General features: G+C 36.8%; 1 protein-coding gene across 7 annotated transcripts in view; it reads right to left on the reverse strand.

The window, feature by feature from the left end:
- Positions 1-23221, reverse strand: part of OSBPL6 (oxysterol binding protein like 6) — an 89315-nt gene that overhangs the window by 29997 nt on the left and 36097 nt on the right. For all 7 annotated transcript variants that reach the window (XM_066999173.1, XM_066999175.1, XM_066999172.1 and 4 more), the window contains 3 exons: positions 16894-17131; positions 3144-3239; positions 228-350 (listed from right to left, as the gene is read on the reverse strand). In XM_066999173.1, the coding sequence (XP_066855274.1) occupies positions 228-350; positions 3144-3239; positions 16894-17037 (363 nt within the window). In that variant the 5' untranslated portion in view covers positions 17038-17131. The remainder of the gene's footprint in view (positions 1-227; positions 351-3143; positions 3240-16893; positions 17132-23221) is intronic.

Raw genomic sequence — 23221 nt, forward strand, 5'->3', positions numbered from 1 at the left:
CTCCTTTTATGTTCTGTCAGTGTTTAAATATAACATTAGGCAGCATGGTCTGCAATGTTGAAGCCACAAAGCTGTGTGTGCAAACTAATTCTTTACACAATCTGAAGAAAAAGTCATACACTGAAATCCTGGGCATTTATTTGACAGCCGTTCTATTTCCTCTAGACAAAACATCCGAACTCACAAAATGAAGTAATAATCCTTTGACTGTTTTATGAGACCTTTACCTTGTGCCAACCTTTTAAGGGCCATTTTCTCTTTTTCAGCATGAAGCCTTCATGTTTGTCTGGCTTCTGGACATTGGTTTGGCCAATTTTCAGACCCTCTATGATTTCCCAACTGTCAGGTTCCTGGTGAAAAAGTATGAAGACACATTGATTAATAACTGTGTGTACACATAATATAAAACTGCATTTATATGTAGCACAAATTCTCCAGTGCAAAACAAAGAGTATCTCTGCACTGTAAGAACTAAAAGGATTGGACAGATGTTACAAGTGGAGCACAGGCAAAATCTGTGTGTTAAAAATCTACCTTTACTCAGAGTATTCCTTCTCAAAAAAATAATGGGATCATGAAATAAGATGAGATGAGGAAGAAATCTTACTGCTAACTATATGTAGTGTGCACTTTGTGGTATTCCCTGATCATAAAAATGTGTAACTTTTCTGATCTTTAAAGTACAATCTACATTGATTCTGGATACTCTGATTTTTCCTTAAAATCTGACAAACAAGCAGAAGAGGTTGGTTTGTCGTTGCTTTGAACATAGCCTAGCTCTTGTCTTCAGTTACATTTCATGACACAGAGTTTCACAAGCTAATTGCACTTTTTGGAATCGCTAAAAGGAAATTAATCTTTTTAAAATTTTCCTGTCATTCCTTTTCACTGCATTAAGAGAAATGCATAGGGAAGCTAGCTAATTTTCCCCCTAGAGAAAAGAATATGAACTGTATCGTTTCAGACACAACCAGCTGTACGCCTTTCTCAGAGCCAATTAAAGCACATCCCTTGCACACACCACTTGTTATGCATGACGACTTGTATGACTTGAGCCTGACTTGTGATATACCATAATGAACAGATAAAGAACAATGTTTTTAAAGAGAAAAAAGAGCCATGCCTCTATTCACATTCTCTTGCTACTTTTGCAATCAACAAAATTATAAGTATACTAGACAGTTTTAAATTGGCATTTTCTCAACTGCCACAACTCCCAGTGATAATTATGAAAAGTTACTGGGAGAGGAACGAAGTCATCCTGCATCAAACTTTTAAAGAAAAAAAGTTTTCCTCTATTTTCCACAAACCTGTCCAAAGACGAGCACTGTCAGCCTTTCCTAACTTTCCAAGTTACACAGCTCTCATAACATGAACATTACTGTTGTGGAAATACGATTTTAAAAGTAACAACAAGCTATACATTTGCAAACCTCATTAAGGAGTTGCTAATCTGACAAGGATGAAAAGCTCTATTCCAAACAATACATATGAAAATTTTAATAAAAATTTTTACTCAGTTTAACTTTCCTTGCATAACTGCAAACTGGAACTATGATGGTGCTTGTAAACACTGTGCTCAAGAACCATCTTTTTGATTTCACTGTGTTTTGCTTGGACATTCTATTTCCATTACTGTAGGGGGAAGCACATATGCATTATTTTTTCCCTATGAAGAAGCACTTGGCTCTTGAGGGAGGAAATTAAACTATGAGTCCCCTGGGGCAAGCAGAGGATTTCTCTCCACTACTCTGCCAACTGACTCCTCACCATATTGATTTCTCCTTTAGAAGATCAGCTGCAGGCATAAGTCTTTTATCTACTAGATAACATCAGTATTGATTACTTCTCAACCAGAAATCACACAATCTCATAGAGCTATTCATTTAAACAAAAGGCCAGATACTGGGGGACAAAATGAGCCATTATTCAGTGCAATACAAATACCTGCCTTCTGCTGCACCAGTGCCACAAGCTGCTATAAAGCCACCCTGACAACCCTAACTGTGGCTCACCCCAGTCCAGGTTTGGTCTGAATGTGCCCAGTAAGAGGGATATTATGCCATGGACCCTTCTGCTGCAAGAACAGCAAGAAGCAAGGGAAAAACAAGGTGATGGTGATGTGCTTGAAGGGCCTCCATCTGATGTTGGCTCATCCAAAGCACACCTCTACTACTTCAGGACTTCTGCAATTTAATACATATGCAAAACAGCTCTGCACAGAGCAGCAGGGCCAGGAAACACACACGTAACTTACAGACTCAGGTTCTGCTTATGCCCCAGGTTCTGGCAATGAGGAAACCACTACCAAACATTTTTTTCTGAACCTTGTCTTCTTTTTGTATACAAAGCTTCTTTTCTTTTTTTCAAACAAAACAGAACAAAACATTTCATTTTACCCAGTGGAACAGAATGTTTCATGTGGGATTTGTTTTCCCAATACTGTTTCAGAACTTATACTTTTTTTTTTCTTTCCTGCCAAGTATTCCATAACAGTATCCTCACATTTTCAGTAACAATCTTACTTTCTTATTTGAAGTATCTTAAAATGAAGTCTTCTTTATGAAGCATTAGACTTATCTGGAATCAGCTATTCCAAAATTCAGGAATTCAGCCAGGAGGACATTGACTGCAAAGCACTGCACACGAGGCTGCATCTTTCAGAAACCAGTGGTATTACCTCTACAGTTCTATCAGCAACAGATTTCTTTTTTTTAAGAAACTACCCACAAGGAATACCATTAAGAGGACTGGCCTATTTTTTTTTACATTAATATCATTATTGATTAACAGTGCTTTTGGACTTAGATATGATATGCTCTGCCTTTAGAGGACTGTACTGAACATTTTTCAAAGACCCTGCTAGCTCCACATTTTGATACTATAAAACTTGGTCCTGGGAGCCATTCATGGGGGGAAAAAACAACCACTACCATCCAAATCCTTAATTTTGCTAATGCAACATCTACTAAGGATTACTGACTTCTCTGAGACCTCAGCTGGCAAACAGGAAGCTCCAGGACACGCACATAATGTATTAAATAACAGAATCATAAAAACCAATATCCCAAAGCTGTTAGTCAAACTAGATTGTAACCACAGAAGGAAACACCACCTAGACCACAGCCTGTGCTTTTGCTTACCTTGGATAGAGAGATAGGGTCAGTTTCAAGGAACTGCTTGCTTAAAGAAGGGTCTGTGCTCCCCGAAGAAGCCTTCCGCTCCAAAATATGTACGCTCTAAAAAAAAAAAAAAAAATGTTATTAAAGATGACTACTTATCATTCAATGGTATTTTTTTTAAATACATACTCAGTAATGAGTGACTGATCATTATAGCCTTTATAGAATATAATTCAAGGTATTATAATAAAGTATAAAACTTTCTATCAGCATCATGGCTCAAAACATACATAAAGTACTACCCATGCATAACGAAACTACACAGTTTGTCTTCCAGGGCAACAGACGTCCCTTTCCTTCCCCTCTTTCATTTCTTATCATTGGTTCTAAAATTAACTGATCTGTTCAATCTAGAAATGACTGGGAACTAATAAAAAATAAAAAAAATAAAAAAAATAAAAAATAATAAAAATAATAGAAAATAATAAAAAAATAAAAAATAAAATAAAATAAAATAAAATAAAATAAAATAAAATAAAATAAAATAAAATAAAAATAAAAATAAAAAATAAAATAAAAGCCAGGAAAGGCAGGTAGTGCAGTTCTTGCCTACGGAGATTCAAAGTGCTCCCAACCAGATCAAGCATATTTTCTGTTGAGCTATGAGACGCTGACCATACATATCATGCAGTGGGCACCACCACACATTCACTTCCAAAACAAACCATTACGCATAAGTTATTACTGCCCCAAACATATTCATTATCACATTTGGCTTTTTGCTGAAGTGAGGTGAAGTAACTCATTACTTGAGTGCTTGCAACAGATTATAGGTTTTCACAAGATCAGTTACTGGGTCTGTGCTGACAGGCTTGCTGGTGAACATTTACAAGGCAAAACAACCTCCAACCATTACAGCTGTTTTTCTAAATAAGACTACTTCAAAATTTTGTATCTTTAAAGACTGGTATAAATGTGAAGTACATAATTTCAAAACCAGCCTTGAAAAAACATTCATTTAAAAACAAACAAAAAATAAAAGACGTCTTCCCATTTTCCAGAGGAGTTTTATTCATATTTTGTAAAAGAAGATGAAAAAGCATTCTTGCTACAGGTTGGAAAAAAATAACCTCATCCTGCCTGCTTGGGTTTGCACTTTGTTCTCTGGTGAAATTTTGCTACATCTCATGCTAATATTTGGTATTCTACCACAGCACATCAGTAGCACCTCTGTGGAATGATAAACAACTGTTTTGTTTCCAGTACTTGTAGCACAACGACAAACTATTGCAATTACAGTTCTCTTAAAAGGGCAAGTTTTTTTCAACTCAAACAACAATTACATTTTTGTTCACTATTAAGCTTCTTTACGTTCACTGAAGAAGGGATTACACAGGTACAAGTGAGAGCAGAAATAAGCAGGGAATATAAAAATACATATAAACAGAAGACTAAATGCTATTGTTTATACAGACAATTAAGTACATAAGGACCATAATCAAAGCAAATTATAATAAACATAGCTATTCACATAAATGCACATATAACACAGGCTGCATCTTGCTGCAGAGAGACTCACAGACCTTTCTTTTCTCTTTCAGTTTGCAACTATGAATGAATAGGAAAACATGGGGACTGACTCTGCTGTCAATGAAGATTAATAAGCATCCCTGCCACTGTGCAACAGTAATTGGTATTTTTTTCAGTTACTTTTAATTTAATTTTACAGTGAAGAATTAGGAAAAGCAGCAGTGTTATTGTATCTGCCACATTCCCCAGGGCCAACAAGCAAGAGCTTTGTCATCTGTGCTTTGAAGTCTTTCTGCTTTATCAAAGAAAGGCCAACTTCATTATTTAGCCCAATGTCCACTACCAGCCAGATAAGAAAAGGGTTATGTTTATTTAGCACAAGTTCCTACATTACATGTTGAAGAATTTAATATACTCATTTGAGCTGAGCACCACATGGTTACTAAGGAAAAACTATGGTAATTTTTTCTCACTGAACAGATGAAATACTACATTTCCACACACAGCATCAGATTTGAACAATATACAGCAAAACCTTAATCCATTCTTCCAAGGAAGATTAACATGCCTCTTGATTATCACAGTCAGGACGATTCCCAACTTTCTTGCCAGTTCTGTTTGGCAGGCAGGAGCCCCTCCATCTCGAGATGGAGCAATGCCCAACACAGATGTTCTGAAGGTCTCGCGTGTAGCAGCCAATGCAGTTTGTTGTTACATAACTGCAATTTCATTTTGTAAAATATTTAGAGTGGAGCAACCCAGCAGCCCCTGACTTGCCAGATTTCCAGTGACATTTTCAACCACGTGATTCTAAGGCAAGGTTTTTGTGTGTGTGTTGTGTTATTTTTTTTTAATCAGCCCTCTGTTATTACAGTTCCACTTCAGTTGAGAAATACATTATTAGCTAACAGCACTTTAATGAATGCTGACTTTTTCAACTATTTGTCTGGAAATCAGAAAATGAACACTTTTAAAATAAAATTGCCTTCTTTACATGCCTTACTTCAAGAAGTGTTATCTCATTTTCTGTAAATATCTCCTTTCCAATTCTTTTCTGTCATAACCACCATTACATTGACACAAAATAATTCCTTTAAATTTATGACATGTCTCTAGCATAATATTAAGACATATTATTTGGTGCAAAATGTTTTCCATTAATGTATGTTATATTTCTGCAAAATTACTGCTAGAAATTACACAATTATTTGACATTTTGAAAAGCAGCTATTTTTATAATGCAGGAGTTTCTTTACCTATTTAGTACCACAGAAATAAGAATTATTTCAATCTAAAAGTTATTATCAACTTTTTTGGTTTTAACAAGAAAAAGTCACTAAAAGAAGCACTTAAAAAAAAAAACTTATGGGAAGAAAGAGGCAGATCAATACAGCCTCTGGGTGTTTTTTATACGAACAGAAAACTGACTAATCCATGAATCCAGGCATATTGGCCAGCCTGGAACTCATCCCATCCCAAGAGCACAGGCAGACTATTTCATGTCTGCATTGCTCATTTCCAGGCTTCCCTCATGCTTCAGGATTATTCAGGATTACCTGTGTGCTATTTTTGTCCCGGTAGAAAATGCCAGCAGTTCTTGGAAATTAATTCAACAAAACTATGAGTTTGACTGAAACCATTTCATAATCCCATTCCTAAATCTTAGTCCTAACTGTGACCCTTCCTTCAACTTTGAGATTATTCACAACGTATGCAACAGACAAGACCGCAAATCTGCTCCAAAGTGTCCCTAGGAACCCTACACATGGTGAACACAAATGCTGATTCTTTCCTGTGTTTATTTCATGTTGCTTCCCAAAGACAGGTGAAGGAGAAGAAAGTTGATGGACAGAATAATGATGTGATGATGTTTCATATTCTCACCTTTTCTAGAGGTATTTTACTGTAAAATGTATTTTACAGTATAAAGATATCTTTCTAGATAACTTGGCTCTACATAACTGGCTTTACATGCCAATTTTGTTTCTCAGTGAAGAGTTCAGTGACCCATCCACCTCATCCACTAGAACAAATGCTGGCATAGAGCATCTGGTCTCTATCAGGCCATAGAGGCTGAAGACTCTAATGCTTTTTAACTGAATGTGACTTCCCCTGTAGAGAAAAGACATTCAAGTGTGTTTTCAAAGGGAAGGCAAGGAAAGAAGAGCGACGTTGGGTAAGTAAAGACATGAAATCAAGTGAAGGACAAGTCCAGCACTCATGCCTCCCTTTCTGCTTTGCTTCTTAATTACTTAATGGAATTAATTATACTTAATGCAATGAATTCTCTCTTATTTGATTTATAATTTATTGATTTTCCAAAAAATAGACAATCTGGTGAGGAATTTATTGCTCTCATCAGATTCAGATTCCCTTTAGTTAAAAATATGCAAAACGTGGCTATCAATTAATGAAAATGGATTGGTGGGTCACTCTCTTTGCTCACAGCACTCAGCAATCTTCAACACCCATAACCAGAGGATGCATACAGACACTAAGAAAGCAATGTAAAACATAGTTTTTCACTATTTGTTGTTGTTGCGTTGTTTTTTTGTTTGTTTGTTCATTTGTTTTAGTTTTATTTTTAATCCAAAGTACTGACTAGTGCATCTTCATCTGCTATTCACTGGAATTCTTTTTACAACCTAGCTACCCCTGCACAGACGTGTGTTCTGTATTTGAATCCTGCCTCATATGAAGTGCAATGCTTAATAACTTTGTCATCTAAAAACACAGCATTCTTCACTTATCTGAAAAACAGCAGTAGTAATAGGGTATATACAGATTTAAATGCAGTTTTTGTCATCTTTTAAATAACACTGCAATACATGCTTTCATCTGCAATATTATTTCCAAATGGAATAACCTTGAATTTGGTTTTATCTTAGGCTACATCTCAGTTTTCTCCGGCTTTCCTTCTGCTGATGTTGGAATAAAGACAGAGTCCTGAATATCAGTTTGAGAGAAGGGTGAGTACAAAACAAAGTAACCATGTCTCCATCACTGTATTTCTCCTTTCTTTCTTCTAGCATGCTTTTTTTCTTTGTATAAGACAACCACAGTCCTGTTTTTATCCTCAATCTCTCCTATCGAACCTGTACCATACCTGTCTTCCAACAATCTGAGCTATCAATCAACAAACAAAGGAACTTAATACTTCATGAATAGCACATGTAGTTCATCTTTTTTTCACCTTGTAACACATGCTCACCTGGTATAGAAATGTGCTTAAGAGCAGTTCAATCCTTAAACATTGTCTCTTTGTAACCTTTTTACTGAAAGACAGATATATCTAAGCAGTCGTTCTGTACCATATTAATAATATACAGGTATGTAGGTATCCACCAGGTAGAAAATAAACACTTCTTGTATTACAGAAATGTCAAGGATGCTCAGGAGCTCTCTATCAGCCCTTTCTGGAACTCCAGTTTTGCATTGCAGGCAGTATGTTACAGGCAGTATGCTTTTAGCTGCTGGAAACAAAGACTCCTTTGCTTTTAAAAGATTTTTTTGACAAACTGAAGAGAAGCAAGCTCCGGCCCCTCTGAAGAGTGTTTTAGAGGGAAGCACTAACAGAACTGGAAAAGCAGAGAAGAGCTGTCATTGTAACTGCAATCATAGCTGGAGTGACAGTGAGCTTGGGATGACTACCAAGTTGCAGCCTAAGTCTTTAATGACAACTTTCTTCTTTCACATTTTAGATTTTGACAAGCTTATCTCAAAACACAGCAAACAGATAAACTGACAATATCTGACTGAGAGAATTTAAATGTTTGCTAATGATACAAAGCTATATTATGACTGTTGAAGAATCACAATTCAAAAGATTGAGATTTTTCTAAATAGTTCCAGGCTAGCAATTCTTTTTATTAATGCTAATATAGTAAAAGAAAAGGAGGGAAAATAAAATCACATGCACACGATAAAACTTCCTTGCTATGTTAATTTGTTAACTAATACAAGCATTCTAGACATGGTGAATGGCCTTCTTTAGAAAATATAAGCAGTTTTCATTCTAATAAATGGTTGCAATCAAATTTAAGTTAACACAAATCAAAGGATGAAGTTGGATGCTCACCTAAAAATGTGTGTAGGTTCACAAAAGAAAGCCCTTTCTTTCTGGGGCTCTTTCACGTCCTACTGTAAGCTACCCACTTAGACTCTTTCAATATCATCTAAACTTTCATATATGCAGCAGAATAATATGAGGTGTTAAAAAAAAGAAAACAGGATTTTTGAAATTTTTTGATCATCTTTTTTTATTTATTTTACCTAAAGTCTTTTTCTACTGAGAGAAAAAAAAAAGTTTCAATTTAACAGCTTTATTTTCAATGCCAGTATTTAGTAAAAAAGTATTTAGTAAAAACAGTAAAGTTACTTCCTGTTCTGACACCTCTGTAAGGCACACATTTATTCTGCTCAATACATTTGTATGTCTTGAACATGGATCTTCCCAGTCTTGCACAAATGTCTTGAAAACGGAAGCCTTCATATCATACCTGCCATTGCTCCCATCTTCTTTCCACTTTTGTGTCTTTGCTGTCCACTGAGGAAATGAACAAAATCATGCTTCCTTTTCTTTCCAAGAAACCATAAGTCACTTCAAAAGTGTTGCACTTCCCTCCTCAGAATTCCTGTGTGTGTGTACATGCACACATCAATCCTCAAAAGCCCGTTTGGGACTGAGTTAGAAAATGAGTGCATACTACAGTAATCTCAATCAGTGTTTTAAGACACTGGAATTGTATGACTTCTAAAAAAATTATTATTTATTTATTGACGTCCAAGCCAACCTTTTAATTTATGTTGTCAAGAAGAAGAAGGAAGACATTCCCATGTAGGTGGATGCATGGCCGAGGGGAAAAAATGGAACAGGAGGAAAGCAGGAGTGACCGTGTTCTAAAAATACCACTTTAAATTATCTATCTTAATTTGCATGGGTAATTGAGCTTTTATGTGAGTAATTTCCTGGGTTTTGTAACAGAAGATAGCTACATAGACCATTTCTAATTGAACTGACAGTTTAAAAAAGGGAAATCTCTCTTCATAGCAGACCTGTGAATCTCAGCGTCCCCCTTGTAGTGTCTGAAGCATTCCTAGAGCCAAGATAACTCCAACTGCCACATTCACGAGGCTCAGACAATGTGCACACAGCCCCGCAGGACAGCACTGCATCCACACTATCGCTGTCACGGATCAGACCCATTCTGATTCTCAGCCTGCTTCCCACGCTGTGCCAGTGTGCCTTCTAGACCAGCCTAGGCTGTCTCTCCTTCACTGCTCCAGCCCCTTTTATTTCTTCAGCGGCTTTAGCACAAAATCCTTCTTAGAAACAGGCATCATCTCCCTGCTGTTAATCGCCAGGATTATACTCTGGGAGATCTTGTCCACAAATCACTATAGATATTACTTAGTGCAGGAGCACTCATGATCCAAATATCTGCTGACTGGAGAGGACCCACCCAGCGCACGTGGACATGGACACACATCTTCTGGCTGCCATAAATCTGTTCTGCAAATTCTAGGCAGAGATAAAGGCACAAAGTGAGGATTTCTGGGTATGTGGTGCTGCCAATCTGTGCCAGCAGTCCTTGCCCTTGGGACGCCCAGTGCTGGAGCCGAATTTCCTCATGCTTTCACTGCACCCACCAGCATGTGTTCCGGGGGATGCTTGCCTAACCTCCAGGGTCCATTTGCACCAGTTCACTCTGAGTCTTATTTACACAAGTTCCTACTCCTGTCTCACACTCACAGTCCAAAGAGCTTCACTCTGGAAGTTCGTACTTTCTTCTGAAGATCTGATTGTAACACTCATAGACACTTACTTGTGGATTAAGTTCACTTTTAACCACTGAAATGATAAACAAGGAATCTAGCAGGCCTGAGAGTTATGACTTCCTTTAAGACAAGTGCTATGGCATTGAACATTCAGAGATGTCCTATAGCTTCCTGAAATTGCTCTATTCATCATTTCAGGCATTTTTTCAAACACTGAAATAAAAGCCACTACCTTCTGAACATAATGAACATTTTCAGACTGTATTAAATGCAGAGGATTATCAAAAAGACTTGTAGAGTAGCAGTAGTTAGATGACTTGAAGAATAATTGCATGTTTTTGTTACCAATTTTGCCACTTCATTCTTTGGCTCCCTCAGAAGATTTGCTTGCTCCAGTGAGTTGCTGCCATTTAAAGTATTTATTTAACACTTCCTGCTCTAATGCTGCTTCATCTGTATTATCTGAAGAGAGTTAATTAGGAAAGAGAGGGCAAAAGAGAATTACATCACTGCAACAACAGTACTTGGCATTTAGCAGCATCTTCAGTTTGAAGCTCTCAAAGAGATTAGCAATTATTATTGAAATAATTCTCACAAACTATTGACAAGTAAAAAGGCTCATAGAAGTCTACACTTCGTTACAGTGCAAGGCTGGGAATAAAGCTCCCTGTTCTCATGTCCGTGTATTAACTACTGGACAACCATCCATCCTTGCCTTTCTTTCATGACTTTTAAAGTCACAAGAGCGAATGAAATTTCCAGGTAAACATCAAGAATTTTTTCACAGATGTCATACCAGGTTGTCAGCAGTGAGCAAGAGTATAGGTTTCTATAGGTTTCTACTCAATTAAAGAATAAAGAAGGAATATAAATGTCCTCAGACTTCCACATGGAATATATTATGTTATACTGTGTTGCAGCGTTATATGAGCAACATTTTCTGAGGCACACTGAACAGATAGGCAGGCACAGTAAAAAGGCCCATCAACTATATTCTCATTGTTTATGAGGCAGAAATCTATAACAGAGCCTCAGAAATGTCCTTGATAATGTGCCTGTGATCATAACTGGTCATAAAGAGAAAGCTGAGCTTGAAGTAACTCATCAACATACTAAAGACAAAAAAATAAATTACACAAGTATGAACACTCCTTTCACCAACTTTCCTGTCCTTCCACCAACTCTAGTGTCCAATTACTTCAAGTGTCCCAGAAAAAGTACCAAAAATGCTAAATGAAACAGGACAACGAAAAGAGAGAGACTTTTTCAAATGACAAGTTTCCAGCAACCAAGATGGACCTGTGTACATGATATGCCTCACCCTGCCACTCTAGCCTACCAAGAAAAATTGCTAGTAGCTGAAATCTCCATTAAAAATAAATATACTTAAAAGAAACTTTTATATATATTTTTATATATATATATATATATAAATATATATATATAAATCACATACCAGTAACTCACAGAATCTGTTTCGGATAGGTGATTCATAAGTATCGTCTTGATTACAGTGGCCTTCAGCTAAATTAAATGATACATGAACCATTGCAACCTTCTGTCACAACAGCTCTTCATCCAATTGTACATCTACAACTGGCAAATTTTCTCTTCTTCCACACCTACATCAAGGGGCTACAAAAAGAACTGCTTCAGCATTTTAACTTTAATTTCCATATTCCGGCTCCCTCCTCCTTTCTCCTTAGTGGAACATTCAGGAGCCGGTTAAGTACATGAGAGCATCAGCTACAATGCAGCTCCGTGGAACTAGTTCTGGGTTTCTACTAAGCTTCCTTTCCATGAAAACTAGATCTAGATATAATAGAAACCTTCCCTCCAAAACCTTGATGGCATTTTTCTTTCCCAAGAGACTTCCCTTCATAACTTTCCTTTTACTCTTCTCAACATTAGCCAAACAGAGGAAGCTGGAATTGACATAGAGTCTATGGTACTCTGCTTTCAGAGGAAGCTGGAATTGACATAGAGTCTATGGTACTCTGCTTTTATGCACATCTCTTCTCATTATGTTTTGTTATTAGTTGATGAAATAGACAACAAGTCACAAGTCATTTCTTTTTCTCCTTCTAATCTATGTTTGTCCCATCTAATCAGCATTTTATGCTAGCAACTGACTTTTATTACATGCTTAACATAGTACCTAGCAGTGAGGTGCCTGGATTTATACTGTATTCCTATATCCAAGTAACAATTATTAGTCCTTTTTTTTCCCACGTACTATACATTTCACCTTCAGATTCGCCTATTGGAATAACTTTTTTATGGTCTTCCAGTTACTCTGTAAACTAAGGTTTGCTTAAGGGTGCTGCAGAAAAATGACTCTATCCTTCCATCATCATTAAAGCCCTTATTCCTATAAAATGGGGATATTTGCCTTAGGAGAAACTGCTTTCAGGAGACTACTTTGTCAACTAAAATACAGTGGCTACAAAAAGCTAACATTTCCCAGCACAGACCTCCAGGCAAGATCAGAGTCTTGACTTTGGAATTGCGCTCTCTTCCTTCATTTCAAAGCCAGGTTAACATCTTCAGTCCAAACTCAGCCCTTTCTCCATCCCTTGAGTACACCCTCTTCTCCTATTAGTCATTATTACTCTTACAGAAAGATTAAAAAAAAATACATTAAAATCTAAAAAGCAGATGATTGTTGCTCTAGGAAATCTATTCTCTTTCTCCTTCAAAGACCGTTCTATCTTTCAGTCTTCACATATGGCTGAAAGACAATATTCATTTGTTATATGAAAGCACTGCCAGCAGAAAGGTGACCATACAAGACTAAATGCAATGGGACTAAAAGCTATTCTAATTTTGTGTTTGCTGTGTGGAAAAAGAAACAAGGTTTTGTTGAAACAGCAATCTGACAGAGAGAAACAGAAAGATAAAGAGATAATAGATAATCGTATCTCCTCCCTAAAGGACCAAAAAGAAAACTGAGACATTAGAAGAGAAATCCTCACATGTAAAATAGCAGACACTGCAAAATCTACTTTACATCATGTATTAGCTAACCTTTACAAGTGGTCAGAAAAGTCAAACTCTTGTCTTTGTTCACAATTTCATTATTATTACTCTCCTCCTGTATTACTCCCTCTTTGTTCTGTGACTGCAGGCTTAATAGCCTGGGGTCAGGCCCCAATTCAAAAACTGCACAACATTAACCCTATAACCTACATGCTTCCTTCTGCCTTCTCAGCACATTGTTACTTCCTATACACTGCAGTGAATACATAACATATTACAGTCCACAGTATTACTTGCATGTTCAGTCAATTACTATAATATAGAATGTTCATAAAGAGCTTACAATCATCAGATTGAATGCACAGCATACAATTTATGATATTCAACTGTACTTTCTAAAAACAGCACTAGCTTTCCTCCAAATAGTTAAGTGGTATGACTAGCCTTTTCAGAGTCTCACAAGGAATGGAGAACAAGAACCTCCCCTTCCAGCATGGCCCATAAAAAAGGTTGTTAGAATTGCAGTTTTTACATTCAGTTTTGTAAGGGGACTCAGTTTTGCTCAGGAGCTTCAGTAGTCCTGACACTTGAAATGACAGGGGCTTTATGCTCTGCAACAGCTCCACAGAAGAAAAACCTGCTGCTGCTTGTCTCTGCAGTGTTCCCATCAGCACAGCACAACTGTCCTGCAGAGCTGCTCAACTCAGGGGTTAACAACGTGGGTTAAGCCTGGGCCTGTCCAATCAGCCTAATTAACCAAGATTTCAGTGAGAACAAATGATGCTAAAGTTCCTATGATGATAAAAATCTGAAACCATTTTTTTTTGTCTATTACTGGCTCCAGTACACTCTGTTCATTTATCAATTACTTAGTCATGGAGGCTGCAAATTGGCAATGTCAAAGCTTCTGCTGACTGCTAATTCTCTTAGGTGATGTATATTGCACAAATAAGAAAGCTACATTAAAATGCCAGCATTATATACAGCACAACATTTTCCACTCTCTCTGAGATGATTTATCATAGTCATGCTCACACTCATTCTGCCTCCTGCACCATAATTTATTGGGAAACTGTTCCATAATTGCTGGTATGACTTTGACAAGAATTATATGATGAGAAGATTTCAGTCATTAACCATCCAGAAATATCAAGTGTTATCCTCACATATGACAATGAAAGCTACATGGACACTTTACCCAGTCATATCACTTCCCATATCCATAAAGATTACCCCTTCAGGGAGGGTGCTTTTCTCCCAGCTCCTATGAAGAGTTCAAGGAGGCAGTAAGACAGAATTTTCAAGCCTTCTCAAAGCAAAAACCAAGAGCCCCTGAAACAAAATCCCCCACAACCCCAACTAGCACTATGTTTTGGGGAAATCCTATAAAAAGCAAAGTATATACAAATAGTGCCATAAGTGAGGAAAGAAATCAGACATATAAACATTACAGCAGATGGCCCAAAGAAGCCAAATGATTCGCTGCATCTAAGAATATGCACAAAGAAAACATTCATATGTTTACTTCCTTGGGTATAGTACCACTGCATCTCATGCTGTATTGCTTACTGTAGTTCATCCTCCTGGGTATTTGTCTGCCTGCAACGCCAAGGTGAAAAAATGAATGCCTGGCTGTAAGCCTTTCCAGTCCACATCTACGTGCCTAAATAAACTTGCTAAGCATCATCAGACATTACTGGGTCCAAGGTAGCTCCAGATGCACCATCACATCATCAACCACTTCAGGATTATTTTAAAATTATGCTTCATGTTTCAGTGACCAAATACAGACTTAAAGCTAAGCATCCATTTTATTACGATGACAGCTATACCTTACACTACCCCATTGCCATGGTAACAAATACGGTAGACACTAGATTTATGGTAAAATGTATTCCCAAAAGGTAATTTTTTTTCATTCTCTCTTGCATGATCCTACCAAACTACATAATTACAAAGAATATTCAGAGGATATGCTCTTAGCTGAGCTCAGCAGCTCAGTCACAAGTCCTGCATTCATTTTCTTTGGGTTTAATAAAATACACTGACACTTCACACAAAAGATGTCAGAACTCTGGATTTCAAACAGAACTACTGAAAAATTAAGAGGAGACTATGTGCTGAGATTTAACCGAGTACAGCTATCCCAAGTTCTGTACAACAGGAAAGGGAAAGTATTTATCATCTGTGAGGAAAACATTTCTGCCTTCATTGAAAGGCAATGGAAATTATTTTTAAAAATCCAGGCACATTTCCTGCCTGTTATTGAACACACATCAGAATTCTTTTGATTGTTTAATGTTTTATACATACCTTATGGTGAGACTATTTACATTCAAAGCCATAAATGTTATAATTTTCATCAAAATTTTTACAAGTCAAGTCAGGTAAGAAAAAAACTATCAGCAGCTGAGTAAAAAGCATCCCAGCTGGAAAACGTTCCTAAGCTATTGCCATTCAAGTAAACGTATACCACATAAACACTAGTTTAAGTTCTTTTCCTGCCTCTTTTTCTTGTCAAGCTGAAAAGAAGTCAGTATTGCATGAATAATAATATTTTCACATTATTTAAAATTATGAAGTTGTAAGATTCTTACATATAAAAATTCTTTTTAAACAAAATTCTTATTTTTTTAATTGTTAAATTAGAAGCTGATTTAGTGTTGAAGGTTTCCATAGATCCAATCTTCAAAGTACGTTTTTGGTCTAATCAGATTTTCAGTATAAAATATTGCATTTGTAACAACTTATCTGAAATCTGATAATAGATCTGATGCTTCCAAATGGCCCCCACTGATGCTGGAGCCAGACTATACAGCCAGCTCTCAAAAAAAAACAAACAAACAAACAAACAAAAACACATTAATATGTAGGTTGTTTTGAGAGGAAATAACACAGCCCTTGTCTGAGGGGGATCCTGGAGAAAAGGTGTGATACGTCCACATGAACAAGAGCTTCTTGATAATGGAAGTCTAACAATTAGACTGGCACTGCATGACGTGGGGGCAACTGGTGTAAACTTGTAGTAAACCAAGTATTTAAAATGTTATGTGCTTCCATAAAGGATTAACAATGAAACATTTAAGTGGAATTGAAATATGCTGTGGAAATAATACATCTCTGTAGTTAGATTAACAAAAAGAGATATTCATTTAGGAGGAAAAACAGTTTGAAGCAACTGTAGGCTCATGCTGCCAAAGAACCCACTTCCCAAAAGATGTTAGAGCTCATTTCCTACTTGTCCACATGATTATATCCTTCCTGCTACAGTACTACACTTAGTGCTCATGTTGCTTCTGAATCTTTTTTCCAACCCCTGCGGGAAGTGGGGAAAAAAAACACAAAAGCAATGGTTCTTGGCTGTAGTGATAATATCCAGTGCTGTGAGGAAGAGAATTTGGAGCCAGCAACAACAAACTGCCATACTATTGGAATAAATGAATCCTTTCGCCAGATGTTACAAACATTTAGATCTTTTCCTTACCTGCCTCCTATCTCTCTGAGATGATGACGAAGAGGAGGCACTTCTGTGTGATGGAGTGGATGTTTTGTGAGCAGGAGATATACTCTTCTCCTCCGAACTCATCTTTGCAGCAAACTTGTAGTAATGGTCTTGTGCTCTTACCATTCATGTACAAAAAAGCAAGGGATACTCTTCTGCATCCTTCTGTTTCACAGTTTACGGAGAGACGAAAAAGAGTTCAAACTCAGCTGAACTGCACCTTAATAATAAAAAATAATAAAAAATAAATAAAAAAACAGATGTGAAAGAGTGAATGAAGACACCTTTGCTCCAAAATAGTTCTGCAGGAAAGAAATCTGTTGACAGTCACTATTTATTCCTGCAGATCTCCCGATTTTTTTTACTTCCTTTCCTAACATTACCCAACACAAACACAAATGCATTGCTCTGCATTCTCACAAAAGATAAAAGTGATGTTGTGTTATTTCAAAAAAAAAAAAATGGAAAGGCTTAGGCAATTCACAGCAATTCTCATGCAAAGTTTACAATCCATGACTGGGGATCGATAACCCAGTCTTGCATGATACCATAACACTATCAACAAACTCTTTAGTAGCTGCACCAGAGGAGATGGATATTCATGAAGGAACTGCAGCTTGTGGGGAGCCAACGCCAGGGTGGGGAAAAGCATGAGGAGGAAGGAGTGGCAGGGAAAACTGTTCCGTATTGACTGTAACCCACCACCCACTGCCACATCCCGTAAACGTATTGGTTTAAATTGGTTTAATTTGGTCTTTGATTTCTCTCTACCCAGATCTATTTTATTTAGCGATAAATTAAATTCATTTTCTCCAAGTTGAGACTGCTTTGTCTGCAACAGTAATTGGTATGCAATCTCCCTGCCTTTATCTCACCCCACATACTTTCCCATCCTATTTTCTCCTCCCATCCCACTGAGAGGCTGGATGGGCACCTGGCTGCTAGCAAGGGCTGAGCCACCACAGCCACAAGGACATTCTCTCTCCTGCTTACTCAGCCACTGCAATGTGCATTACCTCTTTACGAGTTTTCTCTCACTGACTCCTCCTCTTCACCCAAATCTTTAGTTTCAATCCAAGAACGGAAACTTAGATACATATAGCAGCACAGAGGATATTTACGTTGATTATAAACACTACTAAACATTGTGAGTATGTCACCAGTACGCTGCAACGGTTCAGGAACAGAGTTACAGTTCTCAGACCTTAACAGATAACTTCAGACTTGCTTCAGCTGATAGATCCTGTGTCTGTTCTTCTACTAACCTTGGATAAGAACGTTCTTTGAATGATGTCCTTTGCATGAAACTATTATCTGTCTCCTCCACCTCTCTTTCCCTAGTTTTAAACTGGCCTTCCCTTTGCTATGCATTCCTCCCCCCCCATCTGAGCTATCTTCTGCACTATGCTCAGCTACTCTGAAGCCTCAAAAGCCAAAACAAAACAAAAAACACCCCACCACAAGCAAAAAAAACACCTCCAGAGCTACTGTAATTCTTCTTGTTTTGCCACTCCTGTTTGAAGACTTCCATTTGCATTTGGTTAAAGACAAGGTATACATGATGGCACCGCTGCGAATCTTGCATTTTTATAACAAGTTGTATACGGCAAGAAAAACACTTAGCATTTTTAAAACATCCAGCATCAGGTCAAATCAACTTTTCCTGAGAAAATACATTTCACTAAGAAGTACTGAACTTTATCTTTCATCATAGGAATGAGCAGGAGAAAGTTGACATTTGTCTGTAAGGAATAAATGAACAGCATTAACCAGCAGTGCTGTGTTTTTTTTTTAAAAAAAAGGCCGCACAACATATTTGTTTCAGAACTTCAGAGGGAAAATATAATGAAGTTGCATTCTGAGAGGCTTTTCCTTCCAGCCTAGCATACCAGGGACTGCTGATCCAGCTTCACAGCATTTTCATATCCTACAAGTGCATCAGGCAAATTTCAGCCAAGGATGTGTACTGACGATGTCTCAAGACCTATGCAAATTTTCCTACAAATAATGACTCAAATTACAAAAATTAGAAATAGCAGAACACTGAAATAATAATCCCGGTTTACAAAGCTGTGCAGAACAGTTGAGTTATGAAATAGCTATAAGGACAAATTTTCAGTCACTTCCAGTCATGAGGTCACTGAAAAATTTTTAGCAGAGCTGCCTTTGGGCAAATGAAAATCAAGTGCTTTTTAAAACATCTGATCTTCACTCAGCTGACTCGTGGAAAAATTTATACTTAGCATTGGCACAGGAGGACAGCGATCTGGCACTTCAAGTTTTTTAAGGCTTTCCGGAAGCATAGGTGCTGTTGTAAGAAGCAAACACAAAGCTAGCAAGAGGTACTCAGGAGAAACAGTTCACTGAGTCTGTTCTCACCGGGTTGGCAATTCTGTGAAGTATCTGCTTTTTCTTTTGAATGGTATTGAAACCAAATAAAACAGTCACACCTGAACCAAATTTCCCAGTGGTTCTGTGGTGTTTCCCAAGCATGAGCCTGAAGCTTACCAAAAACTCACTTAAAGCACACTAATTTGTCAATAGCAGGCTCTCAAAAAGGACATATAAAACAAAATCTTACCCTTCACGCTACAAGAAGCAAACTGTTTCTTGCCCTATTTAACAGAAGCAAGAACTTCAGTACAAAATTGCAATTACTTATATGTAGAAATTTCTGATAGAAGAACAGTTCAGGGTTAAAACTTAAAAAACACAAGATAGTTGAGAAAATGAGCACTGTAAACACAACAAAAATATTTACATAAACTAGCAAGAGCTAGTATTGAGCTTTTTGTTATTGTACTTGCACGTTAAGTTTGGATTCTGTTTCTCTACATTGCTAAGAGCTTATCTTCCAATTCTGCCTTGAAATTTGGGTAATACATCTTTTTTAGAGCATGTTAGAAGGAATAAATGTAGTGAAACTGATGTAAAGAGGCACCACTCTCTCCGTAACAAAGATAGAAGCAAACAATTATAAATCTAATTTTTTGCCCAACCAATTCAATTTACCAAAATGAAACCAATGCTTTTGAGGCATTTTTCATGCACTTTTTTCCAAGCGTCACTGGCAATTTTGCTATTGGCTTCAGTGGGAACAGAAGCAAGCCACACACTGTGTTACAAGTATTTCTACACTACTTCTAGAAAATACGAGAAAATCTAAGAAAACATTCAAAAACTGTGATGTTAGGATCTTGAGCGGGGAAATATTATTATTCTAATAATTGTGCGTTTGTTCTGATACTGTTCCCTGACAAAGACCAAAATGTCTGATTCATTGTAGGAGGTCAATTTTACCATCTCTACACCACAGGAAATCATCTTAAACCTGAAATTATTTTCAGTGATTTCAGTTGGGCAATTCAAACAGAATGGCATTACCCTTCAGAAATCACGGTGACAAAATTGGCCATTGGATACTAATTGCTTCTTATCCAATTATCATTGACCTGTAGGCTGCAGTTTGCAACCACGACAGCTAAATCCCTCACGAACTGCTAAAATCCACCATCAGTTTAGGACCATCACTTGATTCAGCCCATCAAATATGACTGGCTCACTTCAAAGCTACTTTGCCATGAGGTCCTAGGGTGGGAAATACATTAATCACTTACAAAGAGAAACAGATCTCCTAGAACGCAAAAAACAGACACTGCACAGAGATTTTGGTCATCGCAAGTGACAATCACCTAGCTGGGAGTTCTGTCTTCACCTTTTTTATTTGGCATCTCAACTATTTTGAATGTAAATCATCATTGGTTATTTAGCAATTATTAAAAAAAATACTCATTCTTCAGTACAATCTTTTCTCAATCATTTACTTATTTTCTATGTAAAGCAATGGATATAGAAAGGTAAAATGCCCTACCCAAAGTCCAACAGAGCAAGCAAGTCTTGTAACCAGAACATGCAGTGAAGTGTTATAATTCCAATGCATAAATAAAAATACCATGTGCCATGACTGTAACATCCTCCATATAAGGCAAAAGATCTATATCTGCTGCTATTCATAAAGGAGTACACAATGACTGTATGGAAACAACAATAAGAAATTATTCAAGAAATACACTTACGATTATAGATTATTTACTGAGTTATCAAGAAATTGTTTATTCTTTCTTTTTATTCTGTTTAACCACCAAACACTTAATACACTTAATTCTTACTGTTCACTCCTACTATGCTTGTTTTCAAGCTAGCCTTTGAATTCAGCTTTTTTTTTTCCAGTAATGTTTTTGTGTTTGATCTCAATTGTTACAGCTCTTCCAAGTCTGAAAAAAAAAGGAGGTGAAAACATAGAGATTCCCTTATTCTACCTCTACTTCTAAAATATTTTAATACACAGTAACTTTTTTCCATTTCTTTTTGGTTTATGGGGTTTTTGCCTTTTTTTCTGGTGTCTTAAGTCAAGTACTAAACACATCTTAAAAACAAAGTGATTATTCATTTTCTTTCCATCCACAAAGGGTTGTGGTTTCTTTTGGTCTCTTTCTGGCTAAATAAATAAATAAAACTCTGATGTTTTCTTTTCTTTATTTCTCATATTTTTTTGACAATAGAGGTATTATATTAACCCAGAAGTTCTGCTTTCTACCATCAGAAACAATTGTTTCAGATGCATCAAAATAACCTATCCAATACCAAGAGGTAGTATGATTATTTTTTTATTACACAATGTTACACTAAATAGTTTGAAAGGCAAGAAAGCACTGAGAGCTACATACTGATTTCTCTTCACCTTCTATCCCATGATACAATAATATGTATTATTTATCATCTCTTAAAAAGAAATTCTTGGGAATTTTGTAGACTGGACCTTTCAGATTTACAGAAATATTGAGAAGGCACTTGTTCTCAATATAAAAATTCATTAGTATGTAGCTTGTTCAGCAAAGAAAATAAATTATATCTAGAGTTGCATGTGATGCGAATTTTCATTTTAAAATTAAGTATTTTTATGTTGCTAGCTAAAATTAAAAAAAAAAAAAAGAGAGATTAGAATGGGCAAAGGCTATTTCTATTGGGAAAAGTTTGTGTAAAAAAATATTAGTGGAAATAATGAAAACATACAAATACATGACTTGCATAAATCCAGAGTTATAAATAAACCTGCATCTCATATAAATAGAAGTTTTCAATGGGTAACTCCAAATGAAGTCTAGCTTCAAACAGCAGACTTCTGTAATAAATGCTGTGTTGTTTCTCACTGGCTGTTTGTTTCCCTTGATTGATTCTTCTCTGCAAGAATGCCCAGAACACTTTACAGTCTGTTCAATATCTTATGCAGTATTGGAATAATTTGAGAAGACAATATACGGTGCAGAATGGAGTCTCTGGACATAAATGAAATAAAAATATGCGACCGTCACTGGCATTATTCCAACCGAAGCATCTTCACGCTGATCTGTCAACATGGGGCTGTTTTTCACTGGGAGGGAAGAGGTTTTATGTGGTGCTCTGCAGCTGTATGGCACACACATTCTGTATTCGGGCATCTAGTGGAGCCCATCCTCTGTTGTCATTTTACAAGGAATACACAACTGCATGTTCTCCCCCTCTAACTGCTGACCTTTCATACAGGGAAATCACAACCACGCTTCTGCTGCAGATCCCGAATGTTGCAAACACAAGAATATAATAGAAATAACACATTTCAATGCTGTGGTAATGCTGTGGTGGTTTCATAGTCTATTTATGGGAAACAAACAATTTGCCTTTTTTCTTTCTTCTCTCTCTCTCTCAATAAAGCAGTGAATCAATCACTTTACAGCCGCTATTTGAGAATCAGCCACATCAGCATTTACAATTCAGCTGAGCGAGACAAACTCTGTAACATGCTCTAGGTGTACAGAGACAAGAGAATTAAAAAACAGTGTGAAATCTGATCGACAACTAAGCCCAAAGAAGCTGAAAGATGAGCAGAGACCGCACAAGCAATCTAGCAAACAATTCTGGATTCAACGATTTAACAGCTGCATTTGGTAACTAACAGCCTCATTTGGTTACATGAGGATACTGGCTATGACGAACTTCTTCAGTTGTACTTTCAACTGATTTTTAGCATAATGCTAAGCAAAAATTCGTGTCAGATCCTGCATCTCAAAACCACCTGTCCAGAAAATAACTGTTACCAGATTGCCATCACTCTAGACAAGTTTCTGCTTCTGGTAAAATCAGAAATAGCTATTCTGGATACAAGGTTTTATGGAGGACTTAATATTTGCTGCATTTCTATGTCTTGTTAAACATAATTCATTAAAAAGACTACATCAAAAACAAACAAAAACAAAAAACAAAACTCTTTTCC

Source organism: Anser cygnoides, chromosome 6 (genome assembly GCF_040182565.1).
Source record: "Anser cygnoides isolate HZ-2024a breed goose chromosome 6, Taihu_goose_T2T_genome, whole genome shotgun sequence".
Classification (NCBI taxonomy): domain Eukaryota; kingdom Metazoa; phylum Chordata; class Aves; order Anseriformes; family Anatidae; genus Anser; species Anser cygnoides.